Here is an 18,329-nt window from a genome sequence, read left to right as displayed (position 1 = left end):
TGAGTTGCTTTGTCCATTTTAATGGATTACAAAGGTACAGTATTTAATTGAGTTTTCGCGTGCTTTCATTGTCCTCTCCATTGTCCTAAGAATATCATTCGTCGATCCGTTCCTTTCTTCAAAGGACTCTGTTTCGTCACGTAATTCACCAGAGGATCAATTTCCTTGGGACCCACTCGATGGTTTTTGCCTTTGGTCTCGAAAATCGTGTAACCATCACCACCATGCATTAGGAAGCTTGGTACTACCAGTCTGTACCAAGCATGTGGAACGACAGGCTCGAATCTTGGAATTTCGCAAGCTCGACATCTGTAATTATATTTAGCGTTTAATAAACAAAATATATTTGATATTTTAATAAACATATACATACCTGATCTCCATTTCTTTTACTCTATGATATGGTTCTGCTGTCAAATTGTAAACTACTTTTATTCCAGACCACATTAATAAGCCACGTCCTATAAATTTGTCTTTCGAGTAACTGGTTAAGACACCCATTTCCAGAAGCTGAAAAATGTCACTTTGGGGTAAAACCGAGTAATGGTGTCTCGTTACACAGTGTGCAGCTCGGGGAGAAGTTTTGAGTTAAACTCCAAAAATTCACCTGACAGAGATAATTACCTCTCGAATGGTGCTGCCCTGCACTTCTACGGTGTCCCAGGTGTTCTCGAATGGAAAAGCAGTCATCAAATCACCATATGTGATGTTTGGTGACTCCTTGGCAATATCAGTGCGAATACCACCCACATTCTGGCACGATACGGCAGCGTAAGTCCAGAAGGTCTCATTCTCAGCTTGCTCGACGTACTGCGATTAAAAATTGTATCAAAAACAAGGGCTGTACGCGAGGCAAAATTTAAAATAAGCGACAAATTACTAAACCAACCGAGTCTACCATAGCATCGGTTATTAAATTGCCTAAATTGCACTCAGCCACCCTGCAACTGTTATCCAGGTGAACGCGAGTTTGGCCAAGCACCTTTTTTGCCATCTGGTCAACCTCCTGCTTCCAGGGAATTAATTCTTTCACTATTTCGGGATCCTGCTCAATGGAGCTATCCATCAGTATTGGATTTCCTTCCCAATCAGCCACCTCACCTGCTTTGTCGAACCAAACAGTCAAATTTCCAACGTACCTTAAGAGAGTTCAATCGTCAGCTACAGGTAAAGAAAATTTTGCCAATATTCTGTAATTTGTTAGTAAAATATCCATACTTCGTGTAAGCTGCTGCTTGAACAATCAAAACGTTTCTTCTCCTTGATTGCTTCACTACAACTGGATACTCATCTTCTGGTTGGTCATTGGCCGGTACTGGGCCTGTTATATAAAAATTTGATTATTTTCAATATAAGAATGCATCTGGACAGAATCAAAAGATCGTCGTTAAAAAGATTTTACCGGAATAAAGAAAACTGTGGGAGTGTCCACCAACAATGACATCGACCAACGGACATTTCGCAGCGATGATTTTATCAACATCCAAGCCCACGTGACTAAGAACAATAATAATATCTATTCCTTGATTCTTCAGTTTCTTTGACTCCTCGTTGATGGTTCTTACTTCGTCGTAAAAGCTTAATTTTCCTGTAGCTGATATGGTCTATAAAATTAAAAATAATTGATATTATTCAGGAAAAAAGTTAAATATATGATTGTAATAATTGAAAAAGTGTACGTACGTTAGTTGTGGAGAGTATCACTCCGATGATACCAATTTTTCTCCCATCCCTCTCAATAATGGTGCTGTTCTGGTACAGGTTCTAATAATACAAAAATTAAATTAGAAAATAATTATTCACATTTTTTAAATATTTTAAAATATCCTTCTAATACCTGTATGCTTGGCTCCTGAGAGTCGTCGATATTAGCAACTACTACAGTAGTGTTGACTCTTTTCAAAAAAGGCACCAAACCTGCCACATTGTCGTCAAAATCGTGATTTCCTATTGTCTATAAAACACAATTTTCAACTTTCAAATAAACACAATTGTTAAGAAATATTATCAAATACAGTTCCAATTATTTATTCCATAACTATACGTACCATAGCATCGTGAGGTAATTTGTTTAAAAATACAGCTGTGGCGTTCCATCTGTGAACATTGTACCACATAGTGCCCTGAAAATGGTCTCCAGCATTTAGAAAGATAGCATTAGGCCTTTCGTCCTTCAACTGCTTCACTGCTGTATAAACTCTGGCAATTCCACCGTAACAATTTTTCTTCGCTTTTTCATGAGGATAACAAGTGCCAGATGTGGGTCCAGTTTCTTCGAATCTTTAGGAAAAATCATTAAAAATCCACGAGTTTCATTCTTGCCAGTAAAATTTGATAGAAAAATATTATGATTATTATTTTTATTTAACAGGCGATAAGGAAGGACCTCGCGTGCGTCACTCGTGTTGCGATAAATTAATCGGCTCTTATGATCAATTTACGTTCATTAATGAAGACTCGTCAGTGGAGGTGGGGCAGCAGAGAGAAAACAATTTGCGTGTCGTCAACTGTATTAATCGTTCCGTCAAATGAGTCGTTTAATCTTTCTTTAAAGGCACTGGGACGCGAGGAGGACTCTTCTGCGATTATTAAGCTGCTTATTTGTGCTAATGTAAGAGCCTTGACGCCGATCACGAACGGAGCAAACGTCGCGTGATTTAATGATCATCCCAACTGTGTAGTTGTGTACCAGTCACGCTTCGATCCCTTTTTTACCATCCGTCCAAAGCCCCTGTACAGGAAACCGAGGTCCCAGTCATTAAATCAAATCGAAATTACCTTGAACCACGGATTTGACGAATTAAAATTTCGTGAATAAGCTATCTGCTGCTTCTTACTGCGTCAAATCATTTTTGACGGACAGTTCAATGAAAGATAAGTTTAACGAGCAATTTTCACGAGTTCTTTTTTGTAGTTGATAAACACATACGGGTGAGTAAGAAATATTAGATAATATTTTACCTTGCATGGAAATCATTTATGTGGATGATGGATAATTCGAAAAAGTCGTGGTTTCCAGGATACATCAGTCCTCGTCCTGTGAATCCCCAGGAGGATTCCACGACCAGGAGCAGCAAGAGCCACCAGTGTCCCATCTCGAAAACTAACCATTTTTCAAAGCAATGGAAAATTCTTGTTCAACGATTATGGTTTTATCATGTAAAACGCTGAATACAGGCAGTTAGTATCCTGCGATATATCGCGAGTGATAAGTGAATTATATAATAATTGAAAGGCGCAAAAATACAAGAGACAAATAATGTTCGTACGCGTGTTTAAAAAATGATTTTACTTGGTGTGCTTTGTATGCGTGTGATTTTAATGCTATACTTCAAAGGCTGTAAAATTGCAGTAATTAAGTTTATCAAACTAATTTATATTTTAAGCGTCTCTTATTATCAGTTATTGCTATTAACAACAAAACGAGAGAGCTCGAGTGTGCCTGTACGAAAAATATTAGAAAAATAAATAAATTCAACTTCGAGAGCTTGGGAAAAACTCACCTGTCTCAAACCGTGGTTCGGCACGAACTACGTTCATACGAGATTCGTTACTTTCACGACTAGTATATTATTTCTTATCTTAAAAAGCATTGATCTCGTTGATAAGCATGATTAACGTAATCTCGCGTTAATTAAGGTGAAAAACCGTGCAGAATCCCTCAAAAAATATTTACTCAACTTCCCCGGTTTTAAAACTACTGCATTTTCTGGTTTTTAACTTAATCAATGAAACTATTATTTGTGTTCTAATTTAAATTCGGTATATTTAGATCTGACAATGATCGTATATCAGTTTTATCTGCTCCACGTGGGAAACTATAATTTATCTATCCACCGATTAATGTTTATTAAAATTACCTTCACTCGGAACGATAAATTTTACTAAAATATGAGTTTACGTCTTCGATACCTATTATCAGCGGGAAAATGTTAAAAATTTTTTTTTCAAACTTACGGAACATTTCTTTCGAAGCTATGTAGTTGAAGAATTAGTCCGGTAAGTTGTTGGTATATACCGGTAATAATGTAAATTGGATTGTATCATGATAATTAATCGTTTAACCAGTCATGGATGAAGCTAATTACGGAAGAACTTGAAATACATTTTGCATATTATAAAACATAGTTGGTAATGACTGAGGTGGAGGGGGCTCCGAAGGTCTATCTGCTTTAACCACATAAGATAAACTGGATATTCCAGCGCTAATATTATTGTACAAGCGGTAAACACGATTAAAAAATGTAAATTGTTTTAAATCCTGCTTTCAATTAGAAGCTAACAGGTGTGATTAGAAATGGCTCTACATTTTTACTTCTTCTCTTATCAATCTGTTCATGGATAAGGACGATGGTCAACTATCTATAGGCGCAAACAAGTTGTTCGCCACTTGATTTAATCTTCGCTACCAATAAACGCCATTATTAAATTATCATTCGGGCGCGAAGAAAGAAATGTCGTATAATTAGCAAATTTTTCAGGTCATTCAGTCGGTTGGAATCGCTGACGCGGAAAATTCAATGACGAAGTGACAAAGTGTTTATAGGTTCTCAAACAATATTTCACTTCCCATTAGAAATTCCTCGGAAGCTCCAACTGATTCGCTTGTATCACTTATGTGCCACTAGTTTTTGCCCCGGCTTATCTTTAATTCGCTATCAGTATTACACTTGGTGCACGGACTTACGCTCGGTACATCATTTGTCAAATTTCTTGGCAGCTCGTCAGCTTATTTCTGGCACACTTGGATCGTGTTGTCGAACGACTGAAAACATTCACGTGTCCGGAAGGCCGTACTAAAGTCGCTAGTTAATCATTCCCGGTAGATTAATTTTTTGCACCGCAAGATTTCAATCGTGCCATTCTCTTCCCGTCCAATTAATTTGCTCGACGAATAATTAGCGAAGCGATCGTGTATCGGAAAATTTGATCCTAGATGTATATATAAGTATATGGATCGGCGATTTATTCTTATCTGTGCGTATCATGTTCGGTAGAAAATGAAATAGAATATCGATGCGTGCCGAGAGCTCGATATTCGTTATCAGTAAATGTTTCATGTTTTTAATTAAAAATGTTTACAGAAAGTTCAAGCACGTGACTCTATATCAGTTTAAATTTGTACTCCATTGGAGGGCAATCAAATGGATACAGTTTATACTCGACGAACGAATCGGGATGAATTCTGTTAACCCAGGGTAGAAGCATAATCTCGACAAAGGGAGAAAAGTATGAAAGGGTTCTTAACCCTGACGGGGGGGGGGGGGGAGTACCTTATCTAAAATTCAATCACGCAGAAAAATAGAATGGAGAAGGGAGGGGAGGGGGTCTTTCGAGCTTTCAAACGTAGATAATGTTCAGTCGCTCGTCACTAGTCGGCGGTGATGCATTCCTAATCCAAATAGTCTTCCGGCCACAAAAATTCTACACTCATAAGTTTTACCCAATAGTACGTGCAAATTTTTCAAATTAATTCAATCGGTCTCCAAGTAAAATTCCTCTCGTTACAGTATTGAATATTTATCGACTCACCGAGTGAAAAGTGAAAGTATCGTTTTAGAGAAATAGAATCGGGGAAGGAAATAATGAAAAGGTCCTTGAAAATTGCGTGTACCTTAATGGTCACCCTGGCCATGGGCAGCGTGATCACTGGGGCTCCTCCAAAGCCAAGGGACGAAGATTTTACCATCAGAATCGTTCACACCAACGACATGCACTCGAGGTATCCCACTATATGCTTATTCGCACGAAATTTAACTGAGAAACTCTTTTACCAACACCTTTTACACACGCCAGCCAATCACTTTGTTCTTATCCAAAACCCATTCGGCTTGATAAAATTTCACGCTGATCATCGGCTTCGCAACGACACTCGAGAGTCTTAGAGTGGAAACTAGTTCTAGGCTGTACACTAATACAAATACAGAGTTGGCTTATAAGAGATAATATTAATTTGCACGTGACGTACGATCTTTATCTGACAGACGCTAAAGCTGTCCAAACGAAGAGAAAAGAGATTGATTTATGCGCTTAAATTCAGGTTCGACGAGACCTCGCGATTATCAACAGCCTGCTCGCCACAGGACTCGGAAAACAAAAAATGTTACGGAGGATTCGCCAGGATAGCGACGCTCGTTCGCCAAGCGAGAAAATCAACTACGCCTTCTCTTTTCCTAAACGCTGGTGATACTTACCAAGGAACCATATGGTACAACATCTACAAGTGGCAAGTGGTCGCTAGACTCCTCAACATCCTCGCTCCCAGCGCGATAGTAAGCCTCTAGAAATAATTTAGTAATATACATAGTCGATGCTAGGATAAAAACCAAGGATCAATTTTTCAGAGTTTGGGTAACCACGAATTCGACGATGGAGTGAAAGGTCTGGTACCATTCATCAACAATGCGAGCTTCCCAGTGCTGACCTGTAACCTTGATCTGTCGAAGGAGCCCACGCTGGCCAATACGAAGCTAGCCAATAGCACTGTGTTGATGGTGAAGGGTAAAAAAATCGGTGTGATCGGTTACCTGACCCCAGAGACGAAGATCGTGTCGATGGCTGGTGAGGTCAACTTCAAGGACGAAGTTGAGTGCATCCGGGAGGAAGCTAAGAGGTTGAAGGCTTCCGGTGTCGAAATACTGATAGCCCTGGGCCATTCCGGATTTGAAACTGATCAGAGGATCGCCAGGGAAGTGGAGGACATTGATTTGGTCATCGGTGGACACACCAACACCTTCCTGTATACCGGAAAGCAACCGGATGTGGAGGTTCCCGAAGGACTCTATCCTTTCGAGGTGACCCAGCCCAGTGGCAGGAAGACCTACGTCGTCCAGGCTTACGCCTACACCAAGTACCTGGGAAATTTCGAGGTGGGCTTCGATGACAAGGGAGAAGTGACCAGAATCCAAGGAAACCCGATCCTCGTCGATGGATCAGTTGAACAGGTTATTTTTAAATGTTATCCATCGATGAAACTACCACCTCCCGCTTACTTGACTCTCTAGAGGTGTCTCGTAAAATAACTCATAAAATTTTACGTCCATCTAAATACCCAGGCTAAGGACGTCCTTGAAGTATTAGATGAAATGAGGTCGAAGCTGAAGAACGACACGGAGACTATTGTTGGCAAAACTCACGTTTTAATCGATGGCGACAGCAAAAGTTGCAGGCGCCAAGAATGTAACATGGGAAATCTTATTACCGATGCAATTATTGACTATGTGAGATATTTATAAGTATACAGAATTTTACATCTAGCCAGCCTGGCCGAGTATCAAATCTGTCAAATTTATGCATTTCAGAACGCGAATCAGTACGTTATCAAAGATGGTTGGACCGATGCTCCAATCGCGCTTCAGAACAGCGGTAGCATCCGAGCTTCCATCACCAGAAATAATAAAGACATGGTAAACAATTTATTTCATAGCCTTTCTGTTTTCGAGGAATTTTATTTCCCGCTCGTTTGAACAATTTATCAATGTTTTTGCAGATAACGAAAGCAGATGTTTTGGGAACATTGCCATTCGGAAATATCGTTTACAAAGTGAAGATGACTGGCAAACAGCTTTTGGAAGTCTTGGAGTGGGGCGTGCGAAGTTTAGATTTGGCTTCCACGGCCAATCTTAATGGTGCGTTTTTGCAGGTTTCCGGCCTTCAAGTAGTGTACGATACCACCAAACCAACAAACTCCAGAGTAGTGTCGGTTCAAGTTCAGTGTGCCAATTGCACAATTCCTTCCTATAGCCCGCTGAACATCACTAAAATCTATACAGTTTTACTAAATGACTTTATGCATAATGGTGGGGATGGTTACCAGATGCTGAAGAATCTCAATGGCACTTCTTTGGGTGAGATAGGCCAGGATGAGAATTATAGAATTTAAGGAAATTTTTCAAATGACTATTATTTTATCTCTTTGTTTATTTTTAGCAATCGAAACTGCAGAAGTTTTGGTAGAGTACTTGAAGAAATATAGCCCAGTCCATCCAGGAGTGGAGTGGAGAATAAGGTACCAAAATGCTCCTAATGTATTGTACGATGATACCACTCATAGCAATTCAGGCTATAACGTCAAGCCAATGTGGATGGTCCTTCTTCTACCATTAATACTACTTCTTTAGTCATTCATTAAACTTAACACTGTTCTCAAATAATTTTATAAGCAGCATCGCGTTTATTCGACTTTTAATCCTCACTAACTACCTCAGTTTTAAATTTACTCATTGACTTTTACCTAGTGATATGTAACATTCATTGCGTAATAAAAATAAGAAAAATTCTCTTGTACAAGACTAAATAGATATATTTATTAAACTTTAATATGACAATCAAATTGGCTTTACTCATTGTTATCAAAGCTTCACATTTGTATATATGATAAGTGAAAGTTCCAAACGTTATATGTGCCTTTTAAGTTTAATATAACAATTTTCAAGACCTTTAGTTATGGCACGCATAAAAACTATTTGAAAAAAGAATGCAGTTTCAGACGATTGGTAGTTGGAGAACGATTGGAATTTCAACTCTTCCTATCTATAAATAACAAAATATAATTTTTTTCTTATCGATCTTTCAAGATAAATCTATTTCCATAAAGTTCGTAAGCTCTTTTTAAAACTTCTACAACTCTGTTCAATTCAACGCAAGGAATTGGAGATAATTCGTAGAGAGTTTCTATCATTTTCAGTAAATCTTCTATTACAGCAGGTAATTCTGACATTTGGTATTTGGAAACTAAATCCACGCAAAGCGCCAATCCGCTTAGAGCTCGTTTAATTTGTTCCCTGTCCTCCTGATTTTTAACCAGAATCTCATACGAAGGTGTGTTCTGATACAGTGGCCAATCTTCCTTGCAAGCTATACATCCGCACCTAAACTGATATTCTTTTAACAATGTTTCTTGACGCACATTTTTTTCACACAGTGCATAATGCTGGCCATAATTATCGAATATCTACGAGAAATCGATTTTTAGTGACAATCGCTACAACATTATTTTTTTGTCTGACAATTACCTGATCATCCTTTTCGATAGGGTACAAAGCATATAAAACGGTGCAATCTCCATCCGTACTGCGGACTGTATTAGGCGTGCAACTGTGATTGATTAAACTTGAAAATGGCAAAGCTTCGATGCTTCGCTCGATAAAATCGTCATTGTAATATTTATATACCTGAGAATTATATATATATTTAATAGGATGATTTTAATTTTTATTTATCAAAATTTCTTACCGTGTGTATGTTGGCAGGTATGATCAGCTGGTGTCTCAAAATGAGTCCTCCAACGAAAACCACGAAATCATCCTCAGCCAAGGATTTTAAATCTTCGGAAAATTTCGTCCCAAAGAAATTTGTTTGCGTAGCAAGGAAATATAAGATATAGCACGAATCCATAGTTTTCCTGAATAAATCCTGAATCATTCGTTTTTCCTTATTAGTCACCAAACTTGCAACACTCGTATATTTATGACTATAAAATTTTCCGTCATTACAGAATCCTTTTGTTCTCGGGTCTAAAAATTGCCATCGTTAGAATTATTCTACCATTTGTTTTTTCAAACTGAGAAAGAGACAATATGATAATACCTTGCCAATTATCAACTTCATTTACTTCAGCTTTTAGCTCCCTCCAATTACTAACTTCTTTTATAGATTGAACTGCGAGTCTCAAGCTGAATAAATCCACCATCAGCATTGAATCTTTTATTATAGAAACTATGGTACATTCGAAATCGTGATATTTTTTCCAATGCAAATTTTTACATTCCTCGGAACAATAAACAACGTGGGTGCAATTCTCACATGGAATACTAGCCCAAACGATATTCATACAATTCGAGCAGTGCGTGTATGAATAATCGTTGCATAATAAAGTAGAGTACGGTTTTTCCACCAAAAGTATCTCGCCTGGTAGAATTTTTCTAGCAGCCACAATGTGCCTGCCATAATTTTCATTATATTTAATGGCAACAGCATCCGAAACACAGGGGGCTTCTTCATTCGGTTTTTCTATCTTTGGAAGTTCTTGCATCCTCTCTCTATCCCCTAATTTCTCAATCAACTTAGTTATTTTTCCTTCTCTCATAAGCTTCAGGTTTGACTCTAATTTTCCTTTATTAGCGTTATCATCGGGCAATCGATCCAAATATTTTGTAGCTTCGTCCAGCTCTTCCTTTATAGGCTCGTGTCCCAATTTTATCAAACATTCTGATTTGCGTAAAAAAAGTTTACCTTTAATATCATTGGGATAATCCATGCTCAATGCTCTATTTATATCTTGGATGCAATCCTGAAATTTTTTCAATTGAAATAAAACCGCGGATCGATTAGCGTAAGCCAGTGCTAATTGTCTAGAAAAATGTGGAGCCAGTGCAATAGCAATCGTGTATTTTTTGTAAGCCTCCAAAAATTTATTCTCATTTATAAGAGGATCCGTAAATATTCGGTTACCATGATCCCTCATTTTTTCTGATGCTTTAGCATCTTTTCTCATAAGATTGCATTTAGGAATTATCTCATACTCGTACATCAGGCAGAGAGAAAATTTTATATATTCTTCGTAAGTGTGTAATTTTTTGAATTGATTAAATACTTCAACATGTTTATTAGCATCTATCAACTTCGAGTTCAATAAAAGCAATAAGTTCTCCATTTCATCTGAAACGTAAAGAGTAAGATTTTTAATTATTTTGTAACGATACTTACGCTCCAATCAAGCAGATCTGCATTTTCTTACCAAGCGAGGTTCACTACTATATATATATATATATATATATATATATATATATATTGTAAGATATTCTAGGGAGTTTCTTCAGTGATAGCATTGGTGTTTCTAAATCGGTAGATGCTCCTTCCAACTTCCAAACTTATAAATAGACCTTACACGTGGCAGGGAAATTGAAAAGAGTATACGCCATTCTTTTAGTTTACTAATTCAAATATTTTCTCCACTTTCTCTGAGGAAATATGAGACATTTGTTTAATTTTTAAATGATTTAAACTTGTAAAGTACATTTTTTAAACAATTTTTCACGAATCGATATTATAAAAAGTAGACAAACCAATTGATGTTTCGAAACTTTGTAAGGTAGCTGAAAATAGAGGTTGGAGGTAAATCCTCTTACATTATTAAAAACTAAGGAAAAGTTAATAATCTTGTGTATATACGAGAAGGGCAAATTTCTGCTCTAACGCGCAACCTCCGTTCCGTATGTACGAACAGTTGTCAAGACAACCTTGCACCAGCTAATAAAACCTTTCAGGTTTCTCTTCAATGTCCGAACGTAACGTTGTAGAATTTTTTAGTCATGTCCTTGTACGTGACACCGTTATTATATTTGAACATGGGCGGGGAAATGCTGTACGTTTTGCGACAAAGACTGAAAGCCCAAAAGATTGATATTGACAAGACCATCCAAGGTCAGTTGTTTACAATTACAGAAGCAAACACTTGTCACTTGCACCCCCAACTTCTTCTCGCATATATAGCATAAAATAAATTACAATGTTTTTTCTGTTCATAGTTTTGGATGACGTCACCGCATCCGTACTGAATCCAAAAGTATTATCGACCATTTTCAGCGAAGCTCCTCCTCTGGGACTTTCATCCCTGAGACCAACGCTGGAAATAGCTGTGTTATCATCCATCATGAAATTGGACAAAGATAGTATGGACAAGCTGTTCGATCTCATGATAATGATGGTCAAATATCAAATGACTGCAGCAACTGGTCCCAGAGAGGTCATCCTCATCACCCTCAATCACACAGACTCCATGAGGGATATGGTCACCGATGCTAATGCTCAAGAATGCGTTGGTCTCGTTCACCAGATGATCCTAGACGTTGGTATAAATTATTTTCATCATTAATATTTCCATCATTCGTGTCTTCTTTTTTTATAATTTTAGTTTTATGGCAATCTTACGTGTGAACAAATATGGAGAGCCAGGGAATACTTGCTGCAAGATCTCGCCTATTACTGTGTACGAGTCTCCGTTCTCTTGAGGCTTGGACTGCAAAATGAGGATGCCAGTTTTAATATCACTGCAATGAAGTATGATGAAAGATACGAGGAGAACAGAGATACCTTGGCTAATGTTAAGCTAATCGATATTCCATTGGATAAACAATGCGGAGGGTCCTTTAATCTGTTTGGCAATCGGATCACCATTCTCGGCAGGAACATGTAGGAAAATAATCATTCCACGGTTTCATGAATTTTCGTTAAATTATCGTTGTTTGCTAGATACTCCCCGACGTATGGAATGACGGAAAAAAGTAAACCAAGGCGTGCCAATCAAAATTTTCTAAAGGATTGCGGAACGAAAGCTGAGCTTGGGATGCTGGCAGCTCAATTGGGGACTGAGGAAGCCCTCAGCAGACCTTTTACGTTAAATTTGTTTACAGAGGAAGATGACGAAGCTATTAATGTAAATAATGAGAAAATGGAGAATCGAATAAAACAAGAGGATAATAATGAGGAGAATAAGAATATTAAAGTAAACGAAGAATATAAAAATCAGCTGGACAATGTTTATGCAGATTTTTTTGAAGTGGATGAAGAAAACGTTAAACGAATGGACCTGTTGGAATTATTAGATGAAATTGAGTAAAAAAAAATTTGTTAGATTGTTAATGCATTAGTGTTTATTAAAAAAGCATACAATTTGTACTATTTTTATTTATAAACACAGCTCAAATTAAATTAAAATTATTTGAAAAAAAATTATTCTTAGCTGTACAATTAAAACAAGATCTCTTTATATATCACATTCATATACCTGATCCTTTCTTAACTCTTTGTCAAATCAAGAATATATTTCACTCCCTGTTTTCCTTCAGTTTTAAGAGTATTAACCATTGCCTCTTGGTATTGTGAAAATGGAATTATTTTGTACGGTGGACACTGCAATTTCTTTTCTATGAAGAGAGCTGCTAAATCCTTATACATGTCTTCTTTTTCCTGTGTATTTTTATGGGTTTCACTCCATGCTGTCATCCAAAATCCCTTGAAGGTAAGATCCTAAAAAAAAAAAACATTATTAGAGCTACTATTTGATAGAAGGTATTTATTCAAATTACCTTAAAAATTAAGGCAGATGCTGGAATTGTTAAAGGCTCTCTGGACATTCCACCATAAGTGACCATAATTCCACCATGAGCAAGGTGTCTCAAAACATCCAAGGCATTTTGGCCACACACGCAATTACATGCAAGTTTAGGCAATGGTAATTGTTTATTCTTAAAAATTTGTGTAGTTCTAACTTCAGCTTCAGTCAGTACTTCATCAGCTCCCAGAGTTTTTAGCTGATTTTTCAATTCCTGAATATTCGGTCTATCCCTGACTACATTGACACTGTGAAAATTATATACTTTACATAATTGAATTACTAGTTGTCCCACTGCAGAGTTAGCTCCGTTTTGTATTACAGTATCACCAGGATTTAATTTTACAAAATCTTTTAACATTCTATATGCTGTACAAGGATTTACAATAAACATACTGGCTTCTACTGTACCAAATTCCTTTGGAATCTGTAATTAAGATATCCTTTAAAATTAATTACTACAATCTATAATAATTTCTCATACTTTTATAATTTCATCTGGCTTATAATTGGCACATGTTCTCCATGTTCCTAATTTTATTGTACCAGGAACAATTTTGTCACCAACAGAAAAGCCTTTTACTTGAGAGCCTACAGCAATAATTTCCCCTACACCTTCATTACCTGGAATTGAAGGAAATGTAGGCTTAATTGGATATCTTCCTTGAATAGTATTTATGTCTGCTGGATTCACAGGAGACAACAACCATTTTACTGTAACCTGTTAAAGAATTGTATTAAATCATTAGTAGAACTAATAAATAAAGAAATAAATTTAATCACCTCATCCTTTTCAGGTTCTTTCAACTCAGATTGTTTAATTTGTAGAACACTAGCAGGTTCTCCGTGCTTATCGTAAATTAATAACTTAGCTGTACTCATTTTTCTAGCCACACTGATATTTTTATAAGCTGATTGAGAAACAGACCAAAGTAATTTGCCCAAATGAAAAACCATTTTTTCGATAACAAAAAGTTCTAAGGTTAAACAGTAATAAATCTGTCGCGAGACAAATTCTGCTATTTTATTGCAAAGACAAATTAATGATCAGTATTAATTATTTATTTAAACATAATGTCCTTTTCTCTATAATGCCTAATAGCTCTTTCTAGGTAAAAAATTAATAATTGTAAAGAGTTTTAAAACAGAGTTTTACATGTTTATTCAGTATAATCATGGAAGTACTTCGGGTACTTCGTTCGCACTGTTCGCAGTAATCGCAGTTCGTACTGTTCGTAGTGTTCGCTGTGTTCGTTCGTACTGTACAGTGTACCGTCCGTACCTCGCATCGCATCTCCAATCTCCTCCATGCCTCGGGCAGCGGGCCTCCATGTGTGGCATGTAAACTATTGTAAACCCGGTATACCCGCTTATACACAAATGACGTCACATGAACATAACATCATACAAAAGGCTGCCAATTTATATATAAATATTATAAACTGTATTAGTAATTCGTTATTAATTATACAATACTATGAGTTGTGGCAAGTTTTTCTAAATCTAACAAATAATAGCGTATCATTTTAGTATAATTAATTAAAATTTGTATTTCAGTGTTATCGTGTGGGGATACATTGTCTCCTCAAGAAATTTTAAATGAGGTTAGAAAATTCATAACAGGAGCTGTCAGATCAAGTCACAGTACAAACACTATTGACGTGACCAGAACAGCTTTAAATTTGTTAATCAATCTTCCTGCTGCACGAGATGCAGTCTTAGAATATTTTTGTAGTGTTTTTTTTACAGCTGTGGCAAAATACGTTAGACAAATAGAGGTAAAAAGCAATAAAATTCAAATTATAATACTCTCTTATTTATTGCTAAAAATAATCATGTTCCTGTAGAATAATCAGATTAGCACAATACCCGAAGAAGCTATCATTGCAGAAATATATACAGCCTTATGCAGTTGTATACACAATGATCCTGAAGCATGGGCTCCTATAATTTCCACTTGGGCTCTAGAGCTATTAGGTAATATTTATGCTTTTATCTATAAAGTGAAAAGTACAAAATTAATATCTTATTTGTAATCACATATTTTAGGAAAGTTATCAACAGATTATGCGAAACGTGGAAATCTGCCAATTAATGCAGGAATAAATGATTTCTTGCAACAATGGATGTCATGTAAAGCAACTCATACATTAATTGACATTGTTGCTAGATGTGTCCAATGTTTAATTCACTCCAATACCGAGTCATGTGTTAAGGCACTACTGGATACCAGTGTTCTACATAGTCCATATTTTGATTGGGTAGTTGCACATGTAGGCTGTTGTTTTCCTAATACAGTAATAACACGAGTTCTTTCATGTGGATTGAAAGATTTTTGCTCAATGGGATATGAATACAATATAAAAAATCCAAAATTAAATTCAGTTGTTGGTATTTTGGGTCATTTGGCAGGTAGTCATTTTAAAGATATACGACAAGCAATGCTAGATTTATTCAAGGTATTCCTTTCATTAAGATCAATTGTGAATTTTTCATAATTAGGCAATTATTAATTATATTCTATTGATTACAGTGGAGTTTAGTTGAAGACCAAGTTATTGATGATGATACAAAAAAACAAAAACTTGCTACAGTCCCATTTTTATTAAATTTGGCATCACTTTCTCAAACCTTATTGAAAGCATTAACAACAGATGTGCTTCAAATTTGTAAGCTGTTTAAGTATAACACTAATTGCAAGGTAATTAATCATTATTATTACCATATTTTTTCAGTGACACCAAACATAATACCACAGCTAGCCCTGTTCGCTAAAGACTGGTGTAAATATTTCGATAATAAACCAGAAGCATTGATAGACTTAGCTGTTCATTTGGCATTAGGCTGTGAGCAGGGTGCATCACAAATTATAAATTTATTATTGGATATAAGTTTGAGTACTAGTAACGTTGGATATCATAGCGTAAATGCGGCGCAAAGTGTAAAGAGTGTCTGCAGGGAAATTTTAGAATTAATTCTTCAAGAAATGGACTTATTGATGCGAACCCACGGACCGCAGTTAACAAAAGTTGCATTATTAAATTCTATTAAACAGGAATTGCCCATAATCTTGCCATTACTTTTATCTCCCTATCCGCTAAAAGTACAGACAACCGTGAGATTGCTTTGTCTCCTTGGTGGTCAGTGTTCGAATATTATAATTTCAGCAGCCTCGTATATGCTAATCAATGCGCAGACTAAACTTCATCTTGCTGCGCTGATCAAACTGATATCCAACAATATGATTTTGTTTCCTATTAACAAAACCGAGACTGAAAATATTTTTATAAGCGAAGGATATTTCACTTTGGTAGTCGAACAAGCACTTAGAGAAATTCATTACAAAAATTGTTTGGATTACCAAGAGTCGAGGCAATTCTTTCAAAATCTTGCTCTACTATTAAAGTACGTATTGTGTTAAGCATTCAAATAAAAGAATATATTTATTAAATCGTTATAAGCTTTTTTCTCTGCATTCTAGATGGGAGAAATCCAAGGCAATTATATTTAGATCCCGAATGATAACGAGGGGTATAAAAGCGAACGTTCATCAAATCTCATGCTTATTGACTAAAATTAGCGACTTTGATTTGGCAAATGACATTGCTATTGTCCTGGACCTATTAAGTGTGTTTAATACCGAACAGAATATTAATGTTGAACTAACTCTAAAATTGACGACTGCAATAATAAAATATTTTTTTATATCTATACAAAACGATGGTAAATATGTTTCTTTATTAGATATTTTTCTATGTTACTTTGGACAATTAACAGTTTATGTTATTAGATTCTACTAAAAAGGAGAAGGCGGTTAAAATTGTATGCAGATTATTGCGCGGACTTACGTGTTATTCTCCTTGTGCCAGAGCCCTAGCTCTCAGAGAGATCTTGAGCCATAGCATAAGTGAGGGACCTGCTAAGTATTTTGGAGCTAAGGAAAAGTTAGAGCCCAAATTTGAAGAGATGCTATTGTTAACGCAAAATCACAAGCAGGTATCAACAACAAATAATAAACAATTAAAAATAACATTAAATAAGTTTAAATGATGCATATGATATCGTTATAAGGGTACAAGCACGATGTTGGCCCAACGACACTCGAGTGTATTTCACGCTGGAGTAATAGGGTATGGACCAAGGAAGCCACCGCCAGAAAATACGCTGGATAAAGAAATTATTACGGGAAACAAAATGCATTTAATGGACGTACTGAAAGTAAGCAAATTCCAGTTAGATACTACGGTGTTACAGATATAAATTAATGGTATTGACTCATACGAAATATTTTAGGCATGCTGCAGTAATTTGAAGACAGAACGTTATCCTGTAAATCTGGACACTCTGACATTAGTCAGTTTGCTATTAGTTGAGTTAATCTCGCCCGATGTTATGTACAATGGGTTACCATGGCCAGACGAGGAATTTACCAAAGTAACGGTGGAGAGAGATTTGCAAATTCGTCGAGCTTTTAAAGATGTGCCATTATTGTGGGCATTACTAGAACTAACAGCTTGGTATAGGCCAACGTTAGCGTACTCTTCGGTATTATTGAGAGGAATTGCTGCTACCGTTATTGCCAATTGGAATATCGAAGAAGGTGTTTCTTTGGTCAACGTGATGGCTCTTGGCCAATTATTACCACCTCCGTTAGCAAGTATTAGGGATATTTTGCCTATTCTTGAACCACATCAGGTAATTTTATTATTCTTTTACTTTCAATAGCGGTATACAGAAAGAGACCTTTCAATCATTTATTCTTGTAGATAAACATTATAATGCGCGAATGCGTATGGGCGTACATGCACGAAAATGTCCCATCTCCTGCATTATTTACGAGAAGTGAGGGAGCCAACATTGCTTGGAGAGACGTCGATACTTCCGTACCTAACGCACGTTTTACGGAAACTCTTCGATTACTTTTATTGGCCAATATACATACTGTAGGTCCTCTCTACTCCTCTCTGTTTTATAGTGAAAACAAATGAATTTTTATCAATTGGAACATTAAAATAAATACTGCAATATTGCCATTGTTCAACAATAACTATATTTTCTTCTTGAGTAACAATTTCCACCCACGAAGTAGAAAATGACATTCACATTGTATAAAATAGAAAGTAATTGTTGCTTATATATTTGCTTCAAACCGCTAAGTGTATGAAGCATGCACTGTTTTTTCGCGTTAAAAATAAATTTCGTTCTTTTTTAGCAA

The 18,329-nt window shown here is 36.4% G+C and overlaps 6 protein-coding genes across 11 annotated transcripts; 3 read left to right on the top strand and 3 right to left on the bottom strand.

Moving 5' to 3' along the window:
• On the bottom strand, positions 1–5,742 carry LOC136782202 (apyrase-like). 3 transcript variants are annotated; one of them, XM_066741461.1, is made up of 11 exons: positions 5,615–5,742; positions 2,962–3,103; positions 2,049–2,280; positions 1,838–1,954; positions 1,684–1,764; positions 1,403–1,604; positions 1,219–1,321; positions 890–1,139; positions 625–810; positions 374–510; positions 1–309 (listed from the first exon to the last, which is right to left on the bottom strand). In XM_066741461.1, exons 2-11 carry the CDS (start codon positions 3,093–3,095, stop codon positions 66–68), a joined length of 1,686 nt encoding a protein of 561 aa, XP_066597558.1. In that variant the 5' UTR covers positions 3,096–3,103; positions 5,615–5,742; the 3' UTR covers positions 1–65. The 3 variants fall into 3 exon arrangements, with proteins under 3 accessions (XP_066597558.1, XP_066597557.1, XP_066597556.1); XM_066741460.1 differs by lacking the exon at positions 5,615–5,742 and adding an exon at positions 3,958–4,080; XM_066741459.1 differs by lacking the exon at positions 5,615–5,742 and adding an exon at positions 3,504–3,566.
• On the top strand, positions 5,357–9,445 carry LOC136782201 (protein 5NUC-like). 3 transcript variants are annotated; one of them, XM_066741458.1, is made up of 8 exons: positions 5,357–5,722; positions 6,041–6,272; positions 6,345–6,944; positions 7,056–7,220; positions 7,302–7,406; positions 7,490–7,847; positions 7,930–8,008; positions 9,252–9,445. In XM_066741458.1, the coding sequence occupies exons 1-8, from the start codon at positions 5,586–5,588 to the stop codon at positions 9,322–9,324; spliced, it is 1,749 nt and encodes a 582-aa protein (XP_066597555.1). In that variant the 5' UTR covers positions 5,357–5,585; the 3' UTR covers positions 9,325–9,445. The 3 variants fall into 3 exon arrangements, with proteins under 3 accessions (XP_066597555.1, XP_066597553.1, XP_066597554.1); XM_066741457.1 differs by lacking the exon at positions 9,252–9,445 and having other exon boundaries at positions 5,378–5,449; positions 5,511–5,722; positions 7,930–8,349; XM_066741456.1 differs by lacking the exon at positions 9,252–9,445 and having other exon boundaries at positions 7,930–8,349.
• Positions 9,446–9,490: 45 nt separating this feature from the next.
• On the bottom strand, positions 9,491–10,654 carry LOC136782056 (SET and MYND domain-containing protein 4-like). The gene has a single exon (XM_066741205.1). It carries the CDS (start codon positions 10,652–10,654, stop codon positions 9,491–9,493), a length of 1,164 nt encoding a protein of 387 aa, XP_066597302.1.
• A 131-nt stretch (positions 10,655–10,785) lies between these two features.
• Positions 10,786–12,633, top strand: OSCP1 (Organic solute carrier partner 1). 2 transcript variants are annotated; one of them, XM_066741469.1, is made up of 5 exons: positions 10,786–11,213; positions 11,301–11,424; positions 11,529–11,848; positions 11,915–12,192; positions 12,253–12,633. In XM_066741469.1, the coding sequence occupies exons 2-5, from the start codon at positions 11,313–11,315 to the stop codon at positions 12,617–12,619; spliced, it is 1,077 nt and encodes a 358-aa protein (XP_066597566.1). In that variant the 5' UTR covers positions 10,786–11,213; positions 11,301–11,312; the 3' UTR covers positions 12,620–12,633. The 2 variants fall into 2 exon arrangements, with proteins under 2 accessions (XP_066597566.1, XP_066597565.1); XM_066741468.1 differs by having other exon boundaries at positions 10,787–11,424.
• On the bottom strand, positions 12,627–14,338 carry LOC136782206 (enoyl-[acyl-carrier-protein] reductase, mitochondrial). Its single transcript, XM_066741467.1, has 4 exons — positions 13,898–14,338; positions 13,599–13,835; positions 13,089–13,541; positions 12,627–13,029 (listed from the first exon to the last, which is right to left on the bottom strand). The coding sequence occupies exons 1-4, from the start codon at positions 14,069–14,071 to the stop codon at positions 12,799–12,801; spliced, it is 1,095 nt and encodes a 364-aa protein (XP_066597564.1). The 5' UTR covers positions 14,072–14,338; the 3' UTR covers positions 12,627–12,798.
• Positions 14,339–14,476: 138 nt separating this feature from the next.
• Positions 14,477–18,271, top strand: omd (integrator complex subunit 5 omd). Its single transcript, XM_066741453.1, has 11 exons — positions 14,477–14,601; positions 14,672–14,892; positions 14,962–15,091; positions 15,164–15,573; positions 15,648–15,783; positions 15,850–16,519; positions 16,596–16,837; positions 16,905–17,110; positions 17,186–17,332; positions 17,408–17,809; positions 17,881–18,271. Exons 1-11 carry the CDS (start codon positions 14,592–14,594, stop codon positions 18,100–18,102), a joined length of 2,796 nt encoding a protein of 931 aa, XP_066597550.1. The 5' UTR covers positions 14,477–14,591; the 3' UTR covers positions 18,103–18,271.
• The last annotated feature ends 58 nt before the right edge of the window (positions 18,272–18,329 follow it).

Source organism: Prorops nasuta, unplaced genomic scaffold, assembly GCF_024137725.1.
Source record: "Prorops nasuta isolate Cenicafe-Biocafe unplaced genomic scaffold, Cenicafe_Pnas_1.2 PNAS00025, whole genome shotgun sequence".
NCBI lineage: Eukaryota > Metazoa > Arthropoda > Insecta > Hymenoptera > Bethylidae > Prorops > Prorops nasuta.
The sequence above is the reverse complement of the archived record's forward strand: the minus strand, read 5'-3'. Positions and strand labels throughout refer to the sequence as shown.

What these genes read in the sequence shown, in the direction of transcription:
- LOC136782202 (XM_066741459.1), bottom strand. Translation starts at nt 3,540, where the DNA reads ATGAACGTAGTTCGTGCCGAACCACGGTTTGAGACAG. An exon ending in AATTACCTCACGATGCTATG is followed by an intron (nt 1,955 to 2,048) that starts GTACGTATAGTT and finishes TGTGTTTTATAG; the next exon opens with ACAATAGGAAATCACGATTT. An exon ending in GTAAAAGAAATGGAGATCAG is followed by an intron (nt 310 to 373) that starts GTATGTATATGT and finishes ATATAATTACAG; the next exon opens with ATGTCGAGCTTGCGAAATTC.
- LOC136782201 (XM_066741456.1), top strand. Translation starts at nt 5,586, where the DNA reads ATGAAAAGGTCCTTGAAAATTGCGTGTACCTTAATGGTCACCCTGGCC. An exon ending in TCCTCGCTCCCAGCGCGATA is followed by an intron (nt 6,273 to 6,344) that starts GTAAGCCTCTAG and finishes TCAATTTTTCAG; the next exon opens with AGTTTGGGTAACCACGAATT. An exon ending in CCGATGCAATTATTGACTAT is followed by an intron (nt 7,221 to 7,301) that starts GTGAGATATTTA and finishes TATGCATTTCAG; the next exon opens with AACGCGAATCAGTACGTTAT.
- LOC136782056 (XM_066741205.1), bottom strand. Translation starts at nt 10,654, where the DNA reads ATGGAGAACTTATTGCTTTTATTGAACTCGAAGTTGATAGATGCTAAT.
- OSCP1 (XM_066741469.1), top strand. Translation starts at nt 11,313, where the DNA reads ATGTCCTTGTACGTGACACCGTTATTATATTTGAACATGGGCGGGGAA. An exon ending in TATTGACAAGACCATCCAAG is followed by an intron (nt 11,425 to 11,528) that starts GTCAGTTGTTTA and finishes TTCTGTTCATAG; the next exon opens with TTTTGGATGACGTCACCGCA. An exon ending in TTCACCAGATGATCCTAGAC is followed by an intron (nt 11,849 to 11,914) that starts GTTGGTATAAAT and finishes TTATAATTTTAG; the next exon opens with TTTTATGGCAATCTTACGTG.
- LOC136782206 (XM_066741467.1), bottom strand. Translation starts at nt 14,071, where the DNA reads ATGGTTTTTCATTTGGGCAAATTACTTTGGTCTGTTTCTCAATCAGCT. An exon ending in AGCCAGATGAAATTATAAAA is followed by an intron (nt 13,542 to 13,598) that starts GTATGAGAAATT and finishes TCTTAATTACAG; the next exon opens with ATTCCAAAGGAATTTGGTAC. An exon ending in CATCTGCCTTAATTTTTAAG is followed by an intron (nt 13,030 to 13,088) that starts GTAATTTGAATA and finishes TTTTTTTTTTAG; the next exon opens with GATCTTACCTTCAAGGGATT.
- omd (XM_066741453.1), top strand. An exon ending in AACAGATGTGCTTCAAATTT is followed by an intron (nt 15,784 to 15,849) that starts GTAAGCTGTTTA and finishes ATATTTTTTCAG; the next exon opens with TGACACCAAACATAATACCA. An exon ending in ATTTAATGGACGTACTGAAA is followed by an intron (nt 17,333 to 17,407) that starts GTAAGCAAATTC and finishes GAAATATTTTAG; the next exon opens with GCATGCTGCAGTAATTTGAA.